The 17259-nt window shown below is 42.7% G+C and overlaps 1 protein-coding gene across 1 annotated transcript in view; it reads left to right on the forward strand.

The window, feature by feature from the left end:
• The window catches only part of LOC120052053 (unconventional myosin-If-like), a 31108-nt gene that overhangs the window by 1040 nt on the left and 12809 nt on the right, over positions 1-17259 (forward strand). The window contains exons 2-18 of the mRNA XM_038998915.1: positions 741-835; positions 1366-1453; positions 1790-1879; positions 4010-4141; positions 4382-4516; positions 9186-9318; positions 9493-9689; positions 9787-9867; positions 9987-10073; positions 10180-10266; positions 14069-14236; positions 14376-14461; positions 15824-15905; positions 16030-16136; positions 16458-16556; positions 16706-16850; positions 17030-17144. Of these exons, the coding sequence (XP_038854843.1) occupies positions 741-835; positions 1366-1453; positions 1790-1879; positions 4010-4141; positions 4382-4516; positions 9186-9318; positions 9493-9689; positions 9787-9867; positions 9987-10073; positions 10180-10266; positions 14069-14236; positions 14376-14461; positions 15824-15905; positions 16030-16136; positions 16458-16556; positions 16706-16850; positions 17030-17144 (1927 nt within the window). The remainder of the gene's footprint in view (positions 1-740; positions 836-1365; positions 1454-1789; positions 1880-4009; positions 4142-4381; positions 4517-9185; positions 9319-9492; positions 9690-9786; positions 9868-9986; positions 10074-10179; positions 10267-14068; positions 14237-14375; positions 14462-15823; positions 15906-16029; positions 16137-16457; positions 16557-16705; positions 16851-17029; positions 17145-17259) is intronic.

Raw genomic sequence — 17259 nt, forward strand, 5'->3', positions numbered from 1 at the left:
CGGCTCATGGTAAAGAAATTAACATTCAATTCTCTGGCTACAGCTCTGGTGGACATTCCTGCAGTCAGCATGCCAATTGCACGCTCCCTCAAAACTTAAGAAATCTGTGGCATTGTGGTGTGTGACAAAACTGCACATTTTAGACAAAACTGTGACAAAACTGCACACTTTTATTGTCACCAGCACAAGCTGCACCTGTGTAATGATCATGCTGTTTAATCAGCTTCTTGATATGCCACACCTGTCAGGTGGATGGATTATCTTGGCAAAGGATAAGTGCTCACTAACAGGCATGTTAACAAATTTGTGCACAACATTTGAGAGAAATAAGCTTTTTGTGCATATGGAACATTTCTGGGATCTTTTATTTCAGCTCATGAAACATAGGACCAACACTTTACATGTTGCGGTTTTATTTTTTTCAGTGTACATTAAACTCCCCCTCTTTTGCTCTTTTCTCTCTCATTTTCTCTCTCTCTCTCTCTCTCTCTCTCTCTCTCTCTCTCTCTCTCTCTCTCTCTCCCTCTCTCTCTCTCTCTCTCTCTCTCTCTCTCTCTCTCCCTCTCTCTCTCACTCTCTCTCTCTCTCCCAATTCAATTCAATTCAATTAAAGGGGCTTTATTGGCATGGTAAACATGTGTTAACATTGCCAAAGCAAGTGAGGTAGATCATATACAAAAGTGAAATAAACAATAAAAAACTCTCTCTCTCTCTCCCTTTCCATCTCTCTACCTGTAAAGGCCCAGTATGAAAACCCTCCCCACATCTATGCCCTGACTGATAATATGTACAGGAACATGATGATTGATCAGGAGAACCAGTGTGTTATTATCAGGTGTGTCATTATAACAGTCTCCCACTTTATTTATAAAGTCTGCAATCTCTTTCTTTTGGAAGGCAGGATGTAGGCCTAGTGCTTCTCTGTGCCTCCGTCTTACACACCTTAGGCCGATGTTTCCCAACCCTGGTTCTTCGAGTACCCCCAACAGTACACAGTTTCGTTGTAGCCCTTGACAAACACACCTTATTCAACTCATTGAGGGCTTGATGATTAGTTGACAAGTTGAATCAGGTCTGCTTGTCCATGGCTACAATAAAAATGTGTGCTGTTGGGGGTACTGGAGGACCAGGGTTGGTTAACACTGCCTTAGGCCTTCTCATGTGTGTCATTCCACCCAAGCTCACTGAGGCCAACTTTCACTGCTTTTCTCAAAACTACCAAAGAATCAGTGTTTCATTTCCTTTATACCAAAAATGTAACTGTGAATTGCATGTGCAGCCATAGTTCACCTTTCCAAAAAGTTTCACACAAAGTATTTGACATTGCCTCTAATATGTCTGTGTGTTATGTGTGTGTTGTGCCAGCGGGGAGAGTGGAGCTGGGAAGACTGTGGCTGCCAAGTACATTATGGGTTACATCTCCAAAGTATCAGGAGGAGGTGATAAAGTGCAGGTATTAGCATATTACTATTAGCATTATTACCATTCATATAACAACTATTAGCATTATTACCATTCATAAAACAACTATTAGCATTATTACCATTCATATAACAACTATTAGCATTATTACCATTCATATAACAACTATTAGCATTATTACCATTCATAAAACAACTATTAGCATTATTACCATTCATAAAACAACTAGTAGCATTATTACCATTCATAAAACAACTATTAGCATCATTATCATTCATAAAACAACTATTAACGTTGCCATTACTAATGACTGTGATGGAGACTCTGAAGTGCTGTGTTGTGATGTTTCTCCGTATGTGTCTCTCAGCATGTGAAGGACATCATCCTCCAGTCCAATCCTCTACTGGAGGCCTTCGGCAATGCCAAGACTGTCCGCAACAACAACTCCAGCCGCTTTGTGAGTGATACGTACAGCAATCAGCCTTCCCTTTCCCATTATTTCTCTTTCTATCCCCCTCATCTTGTACTTCCTCCTCTTCTCCAGACACTGGGTGTGGCCTATGAAAGTAAGACTGATACTGTAAACTTTTCATTTCTGCAACTATTTGCCCGGAACTACAACGGGTCTGTTAGTCACATGCTACCTATTCTTATAGCCAATACACTGTGAGGTTGTTGTTTTTCCTGTGCTCTACCAGAGATGATCTGGATTATGCAGACTATATAACCACAGAAGCTGTATGCAATAGTCACCTTTCAACCTCTCCCCTTTCTCTACTGCTGTGACCCTGAGAAGTTATTGTCAGTTCCTAGCCACATCCACATGCAACAGAGCAGGCTTTGTAAATGAGTGCCTGTCACCTCTGGTGTTTCCTGCCTCTGAGGTGCTCTGCTGTGTGTACTGCAGGCCTCTATTACGGAAGAGCAGCACAATGAGATCAAAGAGCTTGATAATCCTGAACTGAGGTGAAATCCTGGGTGGGGTTAACAGCTGTCTAGTAAAGTAATGTAACCAACAATTTACCCATCAGCGGTTGTCTTAAGAGGAAAATCCACTCCAAAACTATATTTTGGTATTGTTTTCATTAGTCTACTGTTGATACAGTCTTGTGTTTTGCATGTCAGAAGTCAAGCAGTGTTTTGCATGTCAGAAGTCAAGCAGTGTTTTGCATGTCAGAAGTCAAGCAGTGTTTTGCATGTCAGCAGTCAAGCAGTGTTTTGCATGTCAGCAGTCAAGCAGTGTTTTGCATGTCAGAAGTCAAGCAGTGTTTTGCATGTCAGCAGTCAAGCAGTGTTTTGCATGTCAGAAGTCAAGCAGTGTTTTGCATGTCAGCAGTCAAGCAGTGTTTTGCATGTCAGAAGTCAAGCAGTGTTTTGCATGTCAGCAGTCAAGCAGTGTTTTGCATGTCAGCAGTCAAGCAGTGTTTTGCATGTCAGCAGTCAAGCAGTGTTTTGCATGTCAGCAGTCAAGCAGTGTTTTGCATGTCAGAAGTCAAGCAGTGTTTTGCATGTCAGCAGTCAAGCAGTGTTTTGCATGTCAGAAGTCAAGCAGTGTTTTGCATGTCAGCAGTCAAGCAGTGTTTTGCATGTCAGCAGTCAAGCAGTGTTTTGCATGTCAGAAGTCAAACAGTGTTTTGCATGTCAGCAGTCAAGCAGTGTTTTGCATGTCAGCAGTCAAGCAGTGTTTTGCATGTCAGCAGTCAAGCAGTGTTTTGCATGTCAGCAGTCAAGCAGTGTTTTGCATGTCAGCAGTCAAGCAGTGTTTTGCATGTCAGCAGTCAAGCAGTGTTTTGCATGTCAGCAGTCAAGCAGTGTTTTGCATGTCAGAAGTCAAGCAGTGTTTTGCATGTCAGCAGTCAAGCAGTGTTTTGCATGTCAGCAGTCAAGCAGTGTTTTGCATGTCAGAAGTCAAGCAGTGTTTTGCATGTCAGCAGTCAAGCAGTGTTCTGCATGTCAGAAGTCAAGCAGTGTTTTGCATGTCAGCAGTCAAGCAGTGTTTTGCATGTCAGCAGTCAAGCAGTGTTTTGCATGTCAGAAGTCAAGCAGTGTTTTGCATGTCAGAAGTTAAGCAGTGTTTTGCATGTCAGCAGTCAAGCAGTGTTTTGCATGTCAGCAGTCAAGCAGTGTTTTGCATGTCAGCAGTCAAGCAGTGTTTTGCATGTCAGCAGTCAAGCAGTGTTTTGCATGTCAGAAGTCAAGCAGTGTTTTGCATGTCAGCAGTCAAGCAGTGTTTTGCATGTCAGAAGTCAGGTTCTTAAGATATTGGACTTTCAAGAAGCTAAGTGTCACTGGCCACATCATCATGATGATGCAAAATGCAGTGGACTAATGGAAAAAATACTAAAATATCGATTTTCCCTTTAAAGGCTAAATATCCTTCCTACACGTTTATGTTATTTACATACACATATATTTTTTGGGAGTTTAGCACAACTTTGAGGTGCTTGTGTCACTGCTCTGATGCTCTCATTTTCCCAGTCCATACTAGGGCTATATCCCCACTCCAAACCACAACCCTCAAGTCATAATAATGACCCATGTCTAATTTGAGTTGTATGTTTTTTGTGGGTGTGTTCTGATCTAACAGGGTAAGTACTTTGAGATCCAGTTTAGCAGAGGAGGAGAGCCGGACGGTGGTAAAATCTCCAACTTCCTCCTTGAGAAGTCGAGGGTGGTGAGCCAGAACGAGAACGAGAGGAACTTCCACGTCTACTACCAGGTCAGTCGGGCCCTGAGCTAGGCCAGCAGTAACACAGCTAACCACAATGATTCTCTCACTACCCATCTTTAGGGGAGATGTCCCCCTCCTACTGGCCTTTCGTACAACTGTTGCACAATGTGAATGACCTTCTCACCCTTGAGCACATTAACGGTTCTGTAGTATTTCATAACTGGGTGTAAATTGTTGATGTGTAATTAATGTTCTTTCAGTTGTATTTATCTGAACTGTTGTATTTAGCTAATAGAGGGAGCCAACCCCCAGCAGAAAGAAGGCCTGGGCATCATGACTCCAGACTACTACTACTACCTGAACCAGTCAGGGACATACAAAGTGGACGGAACCAACGACAGCAAGGACTTTCAAGAGACAATGGTACTTTACTCCATCAGGGATTAAAACATATAGTACACATTTTCACAGAAGCACTGGGAGCAAATTGACACTTCCGGTTTACACTACCGGTCAAAAAATTGGGATCACTTAGAAATGTCCTTGTTTTCCATGAAAACATACATGAAATGAGTTGCAAAATGATTAGGAAATATAGTCAAGATGATGACAAGGTTATAAATAATGATTTTTAATTGAAATAATAATTGTGTCCTTCAAACTTTGCTTTCGTCAAAGAATCCTCCATTTGCAGCAATTACAGCCTTGCAGACCTTTGGCATTCTAGTTGTCAATTTGTTGAGGTAATCTGAAGAGATTTCACCCCATGCTTCCCGAAGCCCCTCCCACAAGTTGGATTGGCTTGATGGGCACTTCTTACGTATCATACGGTCAAGCTGCTCCCACAACAGCTCAATAGGGTTGAGATCCGGTGACTGTGCTGGCCACTCCATTATAGACAGAATACCAGCTGACTGCTTCTTCCCTAAATAGTTCTTGCATAGTTTGGAGCTGTGCTTTGAGTCATTGTCCTGTTGTAGGAGGAAATTGGCTCCAATTAAGCACCATCCACAGGGTATGGCGATGCAAAATGGAGTGATAGCCTTCCTTCTTCAAGATCCCTTTTACCCTGTACAAATCTCCCACTTTACCACCACCAAGCACCCCCAGACCATCACATTGTCTCCACCATGCTTGACAGATGGCGTTAAGTACTGCGTCTCACGAATGTTCTTCTTTGTGATCCAAACACCTCAAACTTAGATTCGTCTGTCCATAACACTTTTATCCAGTCTTCCTCTGTCCAGTGTCTGTGTTCTTTTGCCCATCTCAATCTTGTATTTCTATTGGCCAATCTGAGATATAGCCAATTTTTCTTTGCAACTCTTCCTAGAAGGCCAGCATCCCGGAGTCGCCTCTTCACTGTTGACGTTGAGACTGGTGTTTTGCGAGTACTATTTAATGAAGCTGCCAGTTGAGGACTTGTCTGTTTCTCAAACTAGACACTCTAATGTACTTGTCCTCTTGCTCAGTTCTGCACCGGGGCCTCCCACTCCTCTTTCTATTCTGGTTAGAGCCAGTTTGCGCTGTTCTGTGTAGGGAGTAGTACACAGCGTTGTATGAGATCTTCAGTTTCTTGGCAATTACTCGCATGGAATAGCATTCATTTCTCAGAACAAGAATAGATCAACAAGTTTCAGAAGGAAGTGCTTTGTTTCTGGCCATTTTGAGCCTGTAATCGAGCCCACAAATGCTGATGCTCCAGATACTCGAGGATGTCATCCCCACAGTGACTGTACGTACATACCCCAACCAGAAGCCATGGATTACAGGCAACATTCGCACTGAGCTAAGGGTAGAGCTGCCGCTTTCAAGGTGCGGGACTCTAACAAGAAATCCTGCTATGCCCTGTGACGAACCATCAAACAGGCAAAGCGTCAATACAGGGCTAAGATTGAATCATACTACACCGACTCCGACGCTCGTCTTATGTGGCAGGGCTTGAAAACTATTACAGACTACAAAGGGAAGCACAGCCGCGAGCTGTCCAGTGACACGAGCCTACCAGACAAGCAAAATCACTTCTATGCTCGCTTCGAGGCAAGCAATACACTGAGGCATGCATGAGAGCATCAGCTGTTCCGGACAACTGTGTGATCACACTCTCCGTAGCCGACGTGAGTAAGACCTTTAAACAGGTCAACATACACAAGGCTGCAGGGTCAGAAGGATTACCAGGACGTGTGCTCCGGGCATGTGCTGACCAACTGGCAGGTGTCTTCACTGACATTTTCAACATGTCCCTAACTAACTGAGTCTGTAATACCAACATGTTTCAAGCAGACCACCATAGTCCCTGTGCCCAAGAACACAAAGGCAACCTGCCTAAATGACTACAGACCCGTAGCACTCACGTCCGTAGCCATGAAGTGCTTTGAAGGGCTGGTCATGGCTCATATCAACACCATTATCCCAGAAACACTAGACCCACTGAAATTTACATACCGCCCAAACAGATACACAGATGATGCAATCTCTATTGCACTCCACACTGCCCTTTCCCACCTGGACAAAAGGAACACTTATGTGAGAATGCTATTCATTGACTACAGCTCAGCGTTCAACACCATAGTACCCTCAAAGCTCATCACTAAGCTAAGGATCCTGGGACTAATCACTTCCCTCTGCAACTGGATCCTGGACTTCCTGACGGGCCGCCCCCAGGTGGTGAGGGTAGGTAGCAACACATCTGCCACGCTGATCCTCAACACTGGAGCCCCCCAGGGGTGCGTGCTCAGTCCCCTCCTGTACTCCCTGTTCACCCACAACTGCATGGCCAGGCACGACTCCAGCACCATCATTAAGTTTGCAGATGACACAACAGTGCCTGATCACCGACAACGACGAGACAGCCTATAGGGAGGAGGTCAGAGACCTGGCCGGGTGGTGCCAGAATAACAACCTATCCCTCAACGTAACCAAGACTAACGAGATGATTGTGGACTACAGGAAAAGGAGGACCGAGCATGCCCCCATTCTCATCGACAGGGCTGTAGTGGAGCAGGTTGAGAGCACTGAGCTAAAGGGTAGAGCTGGTTGAGAGCGTCAAGTTTCTTGGTGTCCACATCACCAACAAACTAGAATGGTCCAAACACACCAAGACGGTCGTGAAGAGGGCACGACAAAGCCTACTCCCCCTCAGGAAACTAAAAAGATTTGGCATGGGTCCTGAGATCCTCAAAAGGTTCTACAGCTGCAACATCGAGAGCATCCTGACTGGTTGCATCACTGCCTGATACGGCAAATGCTCGGCCTCCAACCGCAAGGCACTCAGAGGGTAGTGCGTACGGCCCAGTACATCACTGGGACTAAGCTGCCTGCCATCCAGGACCTCTACACCAGGCGGTGTCAGAGGAAGGCCCTAGAAATTGTCAAAGACCCCAGCCACCCCAGTCATAGACTGTTCTCTCTACTACCTCATAGCAAGTGGTACCAGAGTGCCAAGTCTAGGACAAAAAGGCTTCTCAACAGTTTTTACCCACAAGCCATAAGACTCCTGAACAGGTAATCAAATGGCTACCCGGACTATTTGCATTGTGTGCCCCCCCCCCCCCCCCAACCCCTCTTTTACGCTGCTGCTACTCTCTGTTTATCATATATGCATAGTCACTTTAACTATACATTCATGTACATACTACCTCAATTGCCCTGACCAACCAGTGCTCCCGCACGTTCGCTAACCGGGCTATCTGCATTTTGTCCCGCCACCCACCACCCGCCAACCCCTCTTTTACGCTACTGCTACTCTCTTTTCATCATATATGCATAGTCACTTTAACCATATCTACATGTACATACTACCTCAATCAGCCTGACTAACCGGTGTCTGTATGTAGCCTCGCTACTTTTATAGCCTCGCTACTGTATATAGCCTCGCTACTGTATATAGCCTCGCTACTGTTATAGCCTCGCTACTATTATTTTTCACTGTCTTTTTACTGTTGTTTTTATTTCTTTACTTACCTATTGTTCACCTAATACCTTTTTTGCACTATTGGTTAGAGACTTTAAGTAAGCATTTCACTGTAAGGTCTACTACACCTGTTGTATTTGGCACACGTGACAAATAAACTTTGATTTGATTTGACTTGATTTGACTACTCAACTAGTCTAAAGAAGGCCAGTTTTATGGCTTATTTAATCAGAACAACAGTTTTCAGCTATGCTAACATAATTGCAAAAGGGTTTTCTAATGATCAATTTGCCTTTTAAAATGATAAACTTGGATTAGCTAACACAACGTGCCATTGGAACACAGGAGTGATGGTTGCTCGACAACCACTGTGATTATTATTATTTGACTCTGCTGGTCATCTATAAACATTTGAACATCTTGGCCACCCGCACAGCCAGAAAAGGACTGGCCACCCCTCATAGCCTGGTTCCTCTCTAGGTTTCTTCCTAGGTTCTGGCCTTTCTACAGTGCTTCTACACCTGTATTGCTTGCTGTTTGGAGTTTAAGGCTGGGTTTCTGTACAGCACTTTGTGGCATCAGCTGATGTAAGAAGGGCTTTATAAATACATTTGATTTGATTTGCTGATAATGGGCCTCTGTATGCCTATGTAGATATATGCCTGTCAGCAATGGAGCTACCACACCCATTGCTGACAGGTGCATAAAATCAAGCACACAGCCATGCAATCTCCATAGACAAACATTGGGGTGGCAGGTAGCCTAGTGGTTAGAGCGTCGAATCCCCGAGCTGACAAGGTAAAAATCTGTTGTTCTGTCCCTGAACAAGGCAGTTAAACCACTGTTCACTGGTAGGCTGTTGTTGTAAAATAAGAATTTGTTCTTAAATGACTTGCCTGGTTAAATAAAAATCAGCTGTTTCCAGCTACAATTGTCATTTACACTCTATTTCTGATCAATTTTATGTTATTTTAATGGACAAAAACAAAAAACAAGGACATTTCTAAGAGACCCCAAACTTTTGAACGATAGTGTATATTCGTAACACAGGCTTATAATTTGCACAATATACTGTTCTGTTGCGTATTCTTCCATCATATTCCCTCAGTCCCAATTCTAGATGTTGTTGTGTGTTGTCCGGAGCAGGAGTAATGCCTCTCTGTTGTATTTTGTCCACAGGAAGCCATGCGTGTGATTGGGATCCCAGAGGCCCATCAGGCTCAGGCGTTGCAGATCATAGCAGGAATCCTGCACCTTGGAAACATCAGCTTCATAGAGGCAGGCAACTATGGCCAGGTGGAGAGCACTGACTGTGAGTGGGAGACATGAGAACGCGCAAACATGCATAATACATTCGTAAATGCAACTGTCCCCAGTGAAGCAAAAACATTGGGGATAGTAGCTAAAGCAATTTGCCATTATGTAGAAAAATGTATATATTTGTCATGTGTTGTGTTTTGTTCTGTTTGTATTTTCTCCCTCCCAGTGCTTGCCTTCCCTGCCTATCTGCTGGGCGTTGACCCAATGCGCCTGCAAGACAAACTGACCAGCAGAAAGATGGACTCGAAGTGGGGTGGAAAGTCTGAATCCATCGATGTGACTCTTAACCAGGAACAAGCCACCTACACCCGCGACGCCCTGGCTAAGGCCCTTTACACACGGCTCTTTGACTACCTGGTGGAGGTTAGGGACATCTACTATAAACTGCAATGATACACACAGAGACATAAATACAGTAACGACACGTCCGTTTCATACTAACTAATTATCCCCATACCAGGCCATAAACAAAGCCATACAGAAACCTCATGAAGAATACAGCATCGGAGTTCTTGACATATATGGCTTTGAGATATTCCAGGTAAATCAAATATGAAATAAATAGAAATGTACATCTCTGATGGGATAATGAGACAAGACACAGCTATGATGATAATATGTTGTAACATTGTCTCTAACCTGGATGTGTTCCTCTGACAGAGGAATGGGTTTGAGCAATTCTGCATCAACTTTGTCAATGAGAAGCTACAGCAGATATTTATTGAGTTGACACTGAAGGCTGAACAGGTACAAACCACTCTCAAACATCAACACTTTTCATTTCTTTAAGAGGTGTCTTGGATGTTGTTTAATAGTTATATTGGCATTGTCTATCTCTCTGTGTTTCTCCCAGGAAGAGTATGTTCAGGAAGGCATCAAGTGGACACCAATTGAGTATTTCAACAACAAGGTTGTCTGTGACCTCATCGAGAATAAGTTGGTAAGCTCAAAATTACACAATATCTCCTCAACTGTATCTACAGTCACATCCAAAATTATTGGCACCCTGAATAAAGATGAGCAAAAAAGACTGTATCAAATACAGTACCAGTCAAAGTTTGGACAACCCTACTCATTCAAGGGTTTTTCTTTATTTTTCCTATTTTCTACATTGTAGAACAATAGTGAAGACATCAAAACTATGAAATAGCACACACGGAATCATGTAGTATCCAAAAAGTTGTTAAACAAATCAAAATATATTTTATATTTGAGATTCTTCAAAGTTGCCACCCTTTGCCTTGATGACAGCTTTGCACACTCTTGGCATTATCTTATCCAGATTCACCTGGAATGCTTTTCCAACAGTCTTGAAGCAGTTCCCACATATGCTGAGCATTTGTTGGCTGCTTTTCCTTCACTCTGCGGTCCAACTCATCCCAAACCATCTCAATTGGGTTGAGGTCAGGTGATTGTGGAGGCCAGGTCATCTGATGCAGCACTCTTTCACTCTCCTTCTTGGTCAAATAGACCTTACACCGCCTGGAGGTGTGGTGGGTCATTGTCCTGTTGAAAAACAAACTAGATGGGATGGCGTATCGCTGCAGAATGCTGTGGAAGCCATGCTGGTTAAGTGTGCCTTGAATTATAAATAAATCATAGATAGCGTCACCAGTAAAGCACCCCCACACCATCACACCACCTCCTCCATGCTTCACGGTGGGAACCACACATGTGGAACCACACATCATCCGTTCACCTACTCCGCGTCTCACAAAGACACAGCGGTTGGAACCAAAAATCTCAAATTTGGACTCATCAGACCAAAGGACAGATTTCCACCAGTCTAATGTCCATTGCTTGTGTTTCTTTGCACAAGCAAGTCTCTTATTATTATTGTTGTCCTTTAGAAGTGGTTTCTTTGTAACAATTCGACCATGAAGGCCTGATTCACGTAGTCTCCTCTGAACAGTTGATGTTGAGATGTCTGTTACTTGAACACTGTGAAGCATTTATTTGGGCTGCAATCTGAGGTGCAGTTAACTCTAATGAACTTATCCTCTGCAGCATAAGTAGCTCTGGGTCTTCCTTTCCTGTGGCGGTCCTCATGAGAGCCAGTTTCATCATAGCGCTTGATGGTTTTTGCTACTGCAGTTGAAAAAACTTTAAAAGTTCTTGAAATTTTCTGTATTGACTGATCTTCATGTCTTAAAGTAATGATGGACTGTTGTTTCTCTTTGCTTATTTGAGCTGTTCTTGACATAATATAGACTTGGTCTTTTACCAAATAGGGCTATCTTCTGTATACCACCCCTACCTTGTCACAACACAACTGATTGGCTCAAACGCATTAAGAAGGAAAGAAATTCCACAACTTAACTTTTTACAAGGCACACCTGTTAATTGAAATGCATTCCAGGTGACTACCTCATGAAGCTGGTTGAGAGAATGCCAATAATGTGCAAAGCTGTCATCAAGGCAAAGAGTAGCTACTTTGAAGAATCTCAAATATAAAATATATTTGTATTTGTTTTACACTTTTTTGGTTACTACATAATTCCAAAAGTGTTATTTCATAGTTTTGATGTCTTCACTATTATTCTACAATGTGGAACATAATAAAAATAAAGAAAAACCCTTGAATGAGTAGGTGTGTCCAAACTTTTGATTGGTATTGTAAATCATTATTTTATACTAATACAATGCTCAACTAAAAATATTTTGTTTAACAAGTAATACAAACATTTTTTAAAAGATAGTTGTCAACAGTATTGGCACCCCTGTTTTTAATACTTTGTGCAAACCTCCCCTTTACGCGGATGTAGCCTTTTCCTATAATATTTTATGACTTTGAAGATCACATTGGGAGGGATCTGAGACCATTCCTCCACACAGAATATTTCCAGATCCTTGATATCCTTCACCTGTGCTTATGGACTGCCCTCTTCAATATAAACCACAGGTTTTCAATGGGTTTCAAGTCCATAGACTGAGATGGCCATTGCAAAATGTTGATTTTGTGTTAAATTAACAAATTCTTTGTGGATTTTGATGTTGCTTGGGTTCATTGTCTTGCTGGAAGCCACTTATGGCCAAGTTTCAGCCTCCTGGCAGAGGCAACCAGGTTTTTGGCTAAAATGTCCTGGTACTTGGTAGAGTTCATGATCCCCGTAACATCAAAGATCCACTAGCATGTTTTATAGTAGGTATGAGGTTATTTTCTGCATATGCATCCTTCTATCGAGACCAAACACCACTGGTGTGCGTGCCAAAGAGCTCTATTTTCGTCTCATCTGACCATAGCACCCGGTTTCAATCCAAGTAGCCTATTGGCATGGAGGTGTCATCTAATGTAGATTTGGAGACTTGGTGACCCCAAGACACGACCAAGTTCTGTAATTCTACAACTGTGGCCCTCAGACTTTTCTTTGCCTCCCAAACGATCTTCCTCACTGTACGTGGGGACAAGATACACGTAGGTCTTCTACCAGGTAAGTTTAACACTGTTCCAGTGGTTTTAAACTTCTTTTTTGTTTCCCTAATAGCGGTAAGTGGTATATTTGGTTTTCTGTGTTTTTCTGTACCCATTGGCTGATTTATAAAAGTCAACAGCCATTTGTCTCTTTTCATTAGTGAGTTCTTTGCCTTTGCCCATGGTGATGGATGACAAATGGATTTTGCATGCATGTTACCTCATTTTTATACCTCAAGGAAAGCCATAAAAGGCTACAATACAGTTCCTTAAAGATGCACTATTTAGAAATCATTCCACCACTTTCTAGTTGCTAAAATTCTAATAGTTCACCTAATTTCAGTTGTGACAAAACAAGCAAGTATAGTGTTGAGAATCATCTAAACCGCTATGAAATATCCATTCCATAACCAAAATTATTACATTTTTAGCTGTTTGAAGCTGGTGTACAAAACCGAAAGTAAAATACGCATAAACAAGGCTTAAGAACGGGAAGCATAAAAATAGCGCACATAGAACAGATCTACCGCTTCTTGGACTTGCTTTCAATGAGAATGACAGATCTATAACACACATTTCTATGTTAATTTGGTCAAGTTGCCGAAAAAGTTATATATTGCAGCTTTAAAGGGTGACTGCAGTTCCTGATTTGACCTCCTGTTTTAGACTTTGTGAATTAAGAAATGCTAGTGGCCAGGACTGAATTCAAACGTGAGTTGGTTTCAGGGTGTGGGTGTCTCTTGTGTGTGTTTGCAGGTGGTAAGAGTTAGCCTAATTATTTGCCAATTACATAGTGTAAGTCCTAAATGAATCATGAATAGTGATGAGTGATGTCATACCCCGAAAAATGCTAACATCCCCTGTTAATGTAATGGTGAGAGGTTAGCATGTATGACATTTGTCCGTTTGTAACTTTCTCACGCATTATTATTCACGATTCATTCAGGACTATGTGTAATCAAGGTAGCATCCACATTCATGTAGAAGTGTTTAGAAACATATTCTATTCTAATTTACAATAAAAGTGACTCCAAAATGACAAAATACATTAGTTACCATTCATTTCTATTGGGCACAAAATGTTCTGAAACACAACCAAAACAAACAGCAAATGCATCCAACAAGTTTATAGAGTAGGAATATGGGATAACAACAGCACGATTGTCACTGTCCCAATACTTTTGGAGCTCACTGTAGCTCAGTATTTGTATTATTTATATTATACAGTCTTTTTTGCTAAACTTTATCAATGGTGCCAATCAATTCAGATGTGTCTGTATATTCTATTTGTGGCTACCACTCTAAGTTTCTAACAATCCCTCCCCTCCAGAACCCGCCAGGCATCATGAGTGTGCTGGATGATGTGTGTGCCACCATGCATGCCAAGGGTGAGGGGGCAGACGGCACCCTGCTCCAGAAGCTCTCGGCGGCGGTGGGCACACACGAACACTTCAACAGCTGGAACTCAGGCTTCGTCATCCACCACTATGCAGGCAAGGTGAGTACCAGGAGAAGACAAGAGTTGTAAACTCAAAACTGATTTAAGTAAACACTTCATGTGGGTAGACATATGGGTGAGGTGTGAAGGTTGCTGTGAATTTTAAGACTTACACATAATGTATTATCTGTCACCTCAGGTCTCCTACGAAATAAACGGCTTCTGTGAGAGAAACCGGGATGTGCTTTTTACTGACCTTATTGAACTCATGCAGAGCAGCGAACAGTATGTATACCTCTATCTTTACCTGAACTGACACATCCCAGTAAGCAAAATGACGTTGAAAGACGTCTTTTAGACCTCTTTTCCAGACGTGGATGTCAGGTTCATTTTATGTGCTGAACGAATGGTGAAAATACATATTTTCTTCACGTCGATAATACAATTTATGGACATCGAAAATACATATTTTCCGGACGTCGAAAACACATATTTTCTGCACATCGAAAATACAAATTTTCTGGTATTTTCCTGATGTTGAAATCAGGTGCATTTTAGGTGCTGAATGAAAGGTGAAAAGACGTATTTTCCGGACGTCAAAAATACATATTATACAGACGTTGAAAATACGTCTTTTTTCGGTCATTGATTCTATGGCCAAATTTCTCAATGACATAAACATTATATCACAATAATAATTTTTCAAGCCTCTTAATATAGCCAACTGAAGAGTGCAACAGAATATTTATTATTGCTCCCTAGTGATGGGACGATTGATACCGGAGCTCCGACACTCCGATGCAGTTTTCGAAGCACTTCTGATTCGACACAACGTAGCGATGCTTGTAACAAAGTAACAACACCACCTGATGATGACGTTCCAAGCTTCAGGTGTTACACTACCATCTGACAGGTGTCAGAACTCAGAACTGAAGGTGCTGACCTTTGCTGGAAGCTTTTAGTTTTTATCTAGCTAGATATTTCATATTTGTGTTGTTTGTTCTATAACCTATTCATTTATACGCCACCGTGATATACAATAAGGCCGTAACAACAAAAAGACAACAGTCACACAGTGGCCGAATAAATTCAACTACACATACATTTGTTTAATCACAAAACCGGAGAGCAACATCTGTCCGGTGATGTCCACAAAGCAAGTATTGCATGTAACATACAGACAGAATATTACCTGCAGTACTGTCAAGCAAGTTAATGTTTTTGACAGTTTACTAAACAACTACTGATTTAGAACCACAGAGTTACCGCAAGTCAGCACAGAGACAACATGAGCACTGCCTCCGCTATTCCAGCACCATTTCAACTTAAACATTTAAATGTCATCAAATCAACAATGCTTAGTTTAATGCATTGAAAACAAACTTAAAGATAACAAAACAATGTAGTCCCAATCAATGTTGCAAAATATCATGTGGCTGTCCATGGTACTGATTTCTGTGTGTGCGTGCTTGCTCGCGCAAGTGAAAAACAAAAAGTTGAACCCCAATGCCATCCTCCTCTCTTTCATGACTCTGCCATTCAGTACACTTTTAGTTTTTGTTTTCATAGGCTACCTAGCTAAAATGCTTGCAAGCCTAACTTAATGTGAAATGCAATTCAATATGGTCCTCCATCTTGTCCCCACAGTGCCTTCATCCGCAGCCTCTTCCCTGAGAACCTCAACACAGACAAGAAGAGCAGGCCCACCACTGCTAGCTGTAAGATCAAGGTAACAGTCCCCACTCTACTACTGTACCAGAACTATGGTTCAGTGGCTGAGTGTAACAGCACTCCCAAAGATTTCAGCTTATCAGTATGTGGTGGTACATCCATCCCTTATGTTCTCTCTGCAGAAACAAGCCAATGATCTGGTGAACACGTTGATGAAGTGCACCCCCCACTATATCCGATGTATCAAACCCAACGAGACTAAGAGACCCAAGGACTGGGAAGAGAGTCGGTGTGTCCCTATAACACCCCCTAACAGACATCATATACAATGGCAGAATATTTAGGGAATTCAGAAGAATTCAGGCGCTATAATGCTCTGGTTTGGAACATTAGAACATAGGGGATATTGAACCTGTGTGTGTGTGTGTGTGTGTGTGTGTGTGTGTGTGTGTGTGTGTGTGTGTGTGTGTGTGTGTGTGTGTGTGTGTGTGTGTGTGTGTGTGTGTGTGTGTGTGTGTGTGTGTGTGTGTGTGTGTGTGTGTGTGTGTGTGTGTGTGTGTGTGTGTGTGTGTATGTATGTATGTATGTATGTATGTATGTATGTATTTAGGGCGAAGCACCAGGTGGAGTACCTTGGGCTGCGGGAGAATATCCGTGTACGTCGAGCCGGCTACGCCTACCGCAGAGTCTTCAATAAGTTCCTACAGAGGTGAGTCTTACTTACTCTTAGGTGTGTGTCGTTCAGTGTCTGCTGGGTGTCGTTCAGTGTCTGCTGGGTGTCCTCTCAGTGTGTGTGGGGGGATGGAGAGTCTACTGTATGCTCTACCCAGTACCTGACTCACTGTGTTTGGCCTACAGGTACGCCATCCTGACGGCAGAGACGTGGCCAAACTGGCGGGGGGGAGAGCAGCAGGGGGTTCTGCATCTCCTCCGCTCTGTCAACATGGACACAGACCAGTACCAGATGGGACGCTCCAAGGTCTTCGTCAAGGCCCCAGAGTCGGTAGGGGCCCACATACTGTAGTTCTCCCTGGGAAAAGTTCTGTTTCTTTCATCTCAATGGGACTTCCCAGTTTAAGGGTGAATAAATGAACTGTATTAAAAGGTGTGAGGTATTCATCTTTTACAATGCAAAATAGTTTATTTGATCTAAGCATTCCCTCTCTCCTCCGTCTCCTCTAGCTCTTCCTATTGGAGGAGATGCGGGAGAGGAAATTTGACACGTTCGCCAGGACCATCCAGAAGGCCTGGAGGAAGTACATCGCCAGGCGGAAATATGAACAGATGAGGGAAGATGGTGAGTGTGTCAATGATCCCGGAGAGGTGTGGGGATGGAACAAGAAAGAAAAATGATTATACATAAATTAATGTGAATATACAGCAATGAATATGCATTCCCAGGAACTCTCTCT

The sequence above is a fragment of the Salvelinus namaycush genome, chromosome 8 (assembly GCF_016432855.1).
Source record: "Salvelinus namaycush isolate Seneca chromosome 8, SaNama_1.0, whole genome shotgun sequence".
NCBI classification, from domain to species: domain Eukaryota; kingdom Metazoa; phylum Chordata; class Actinopteri; order Salmoniformes; family Salmonidae; genus Salvelinus; species Salvelinus namaycush.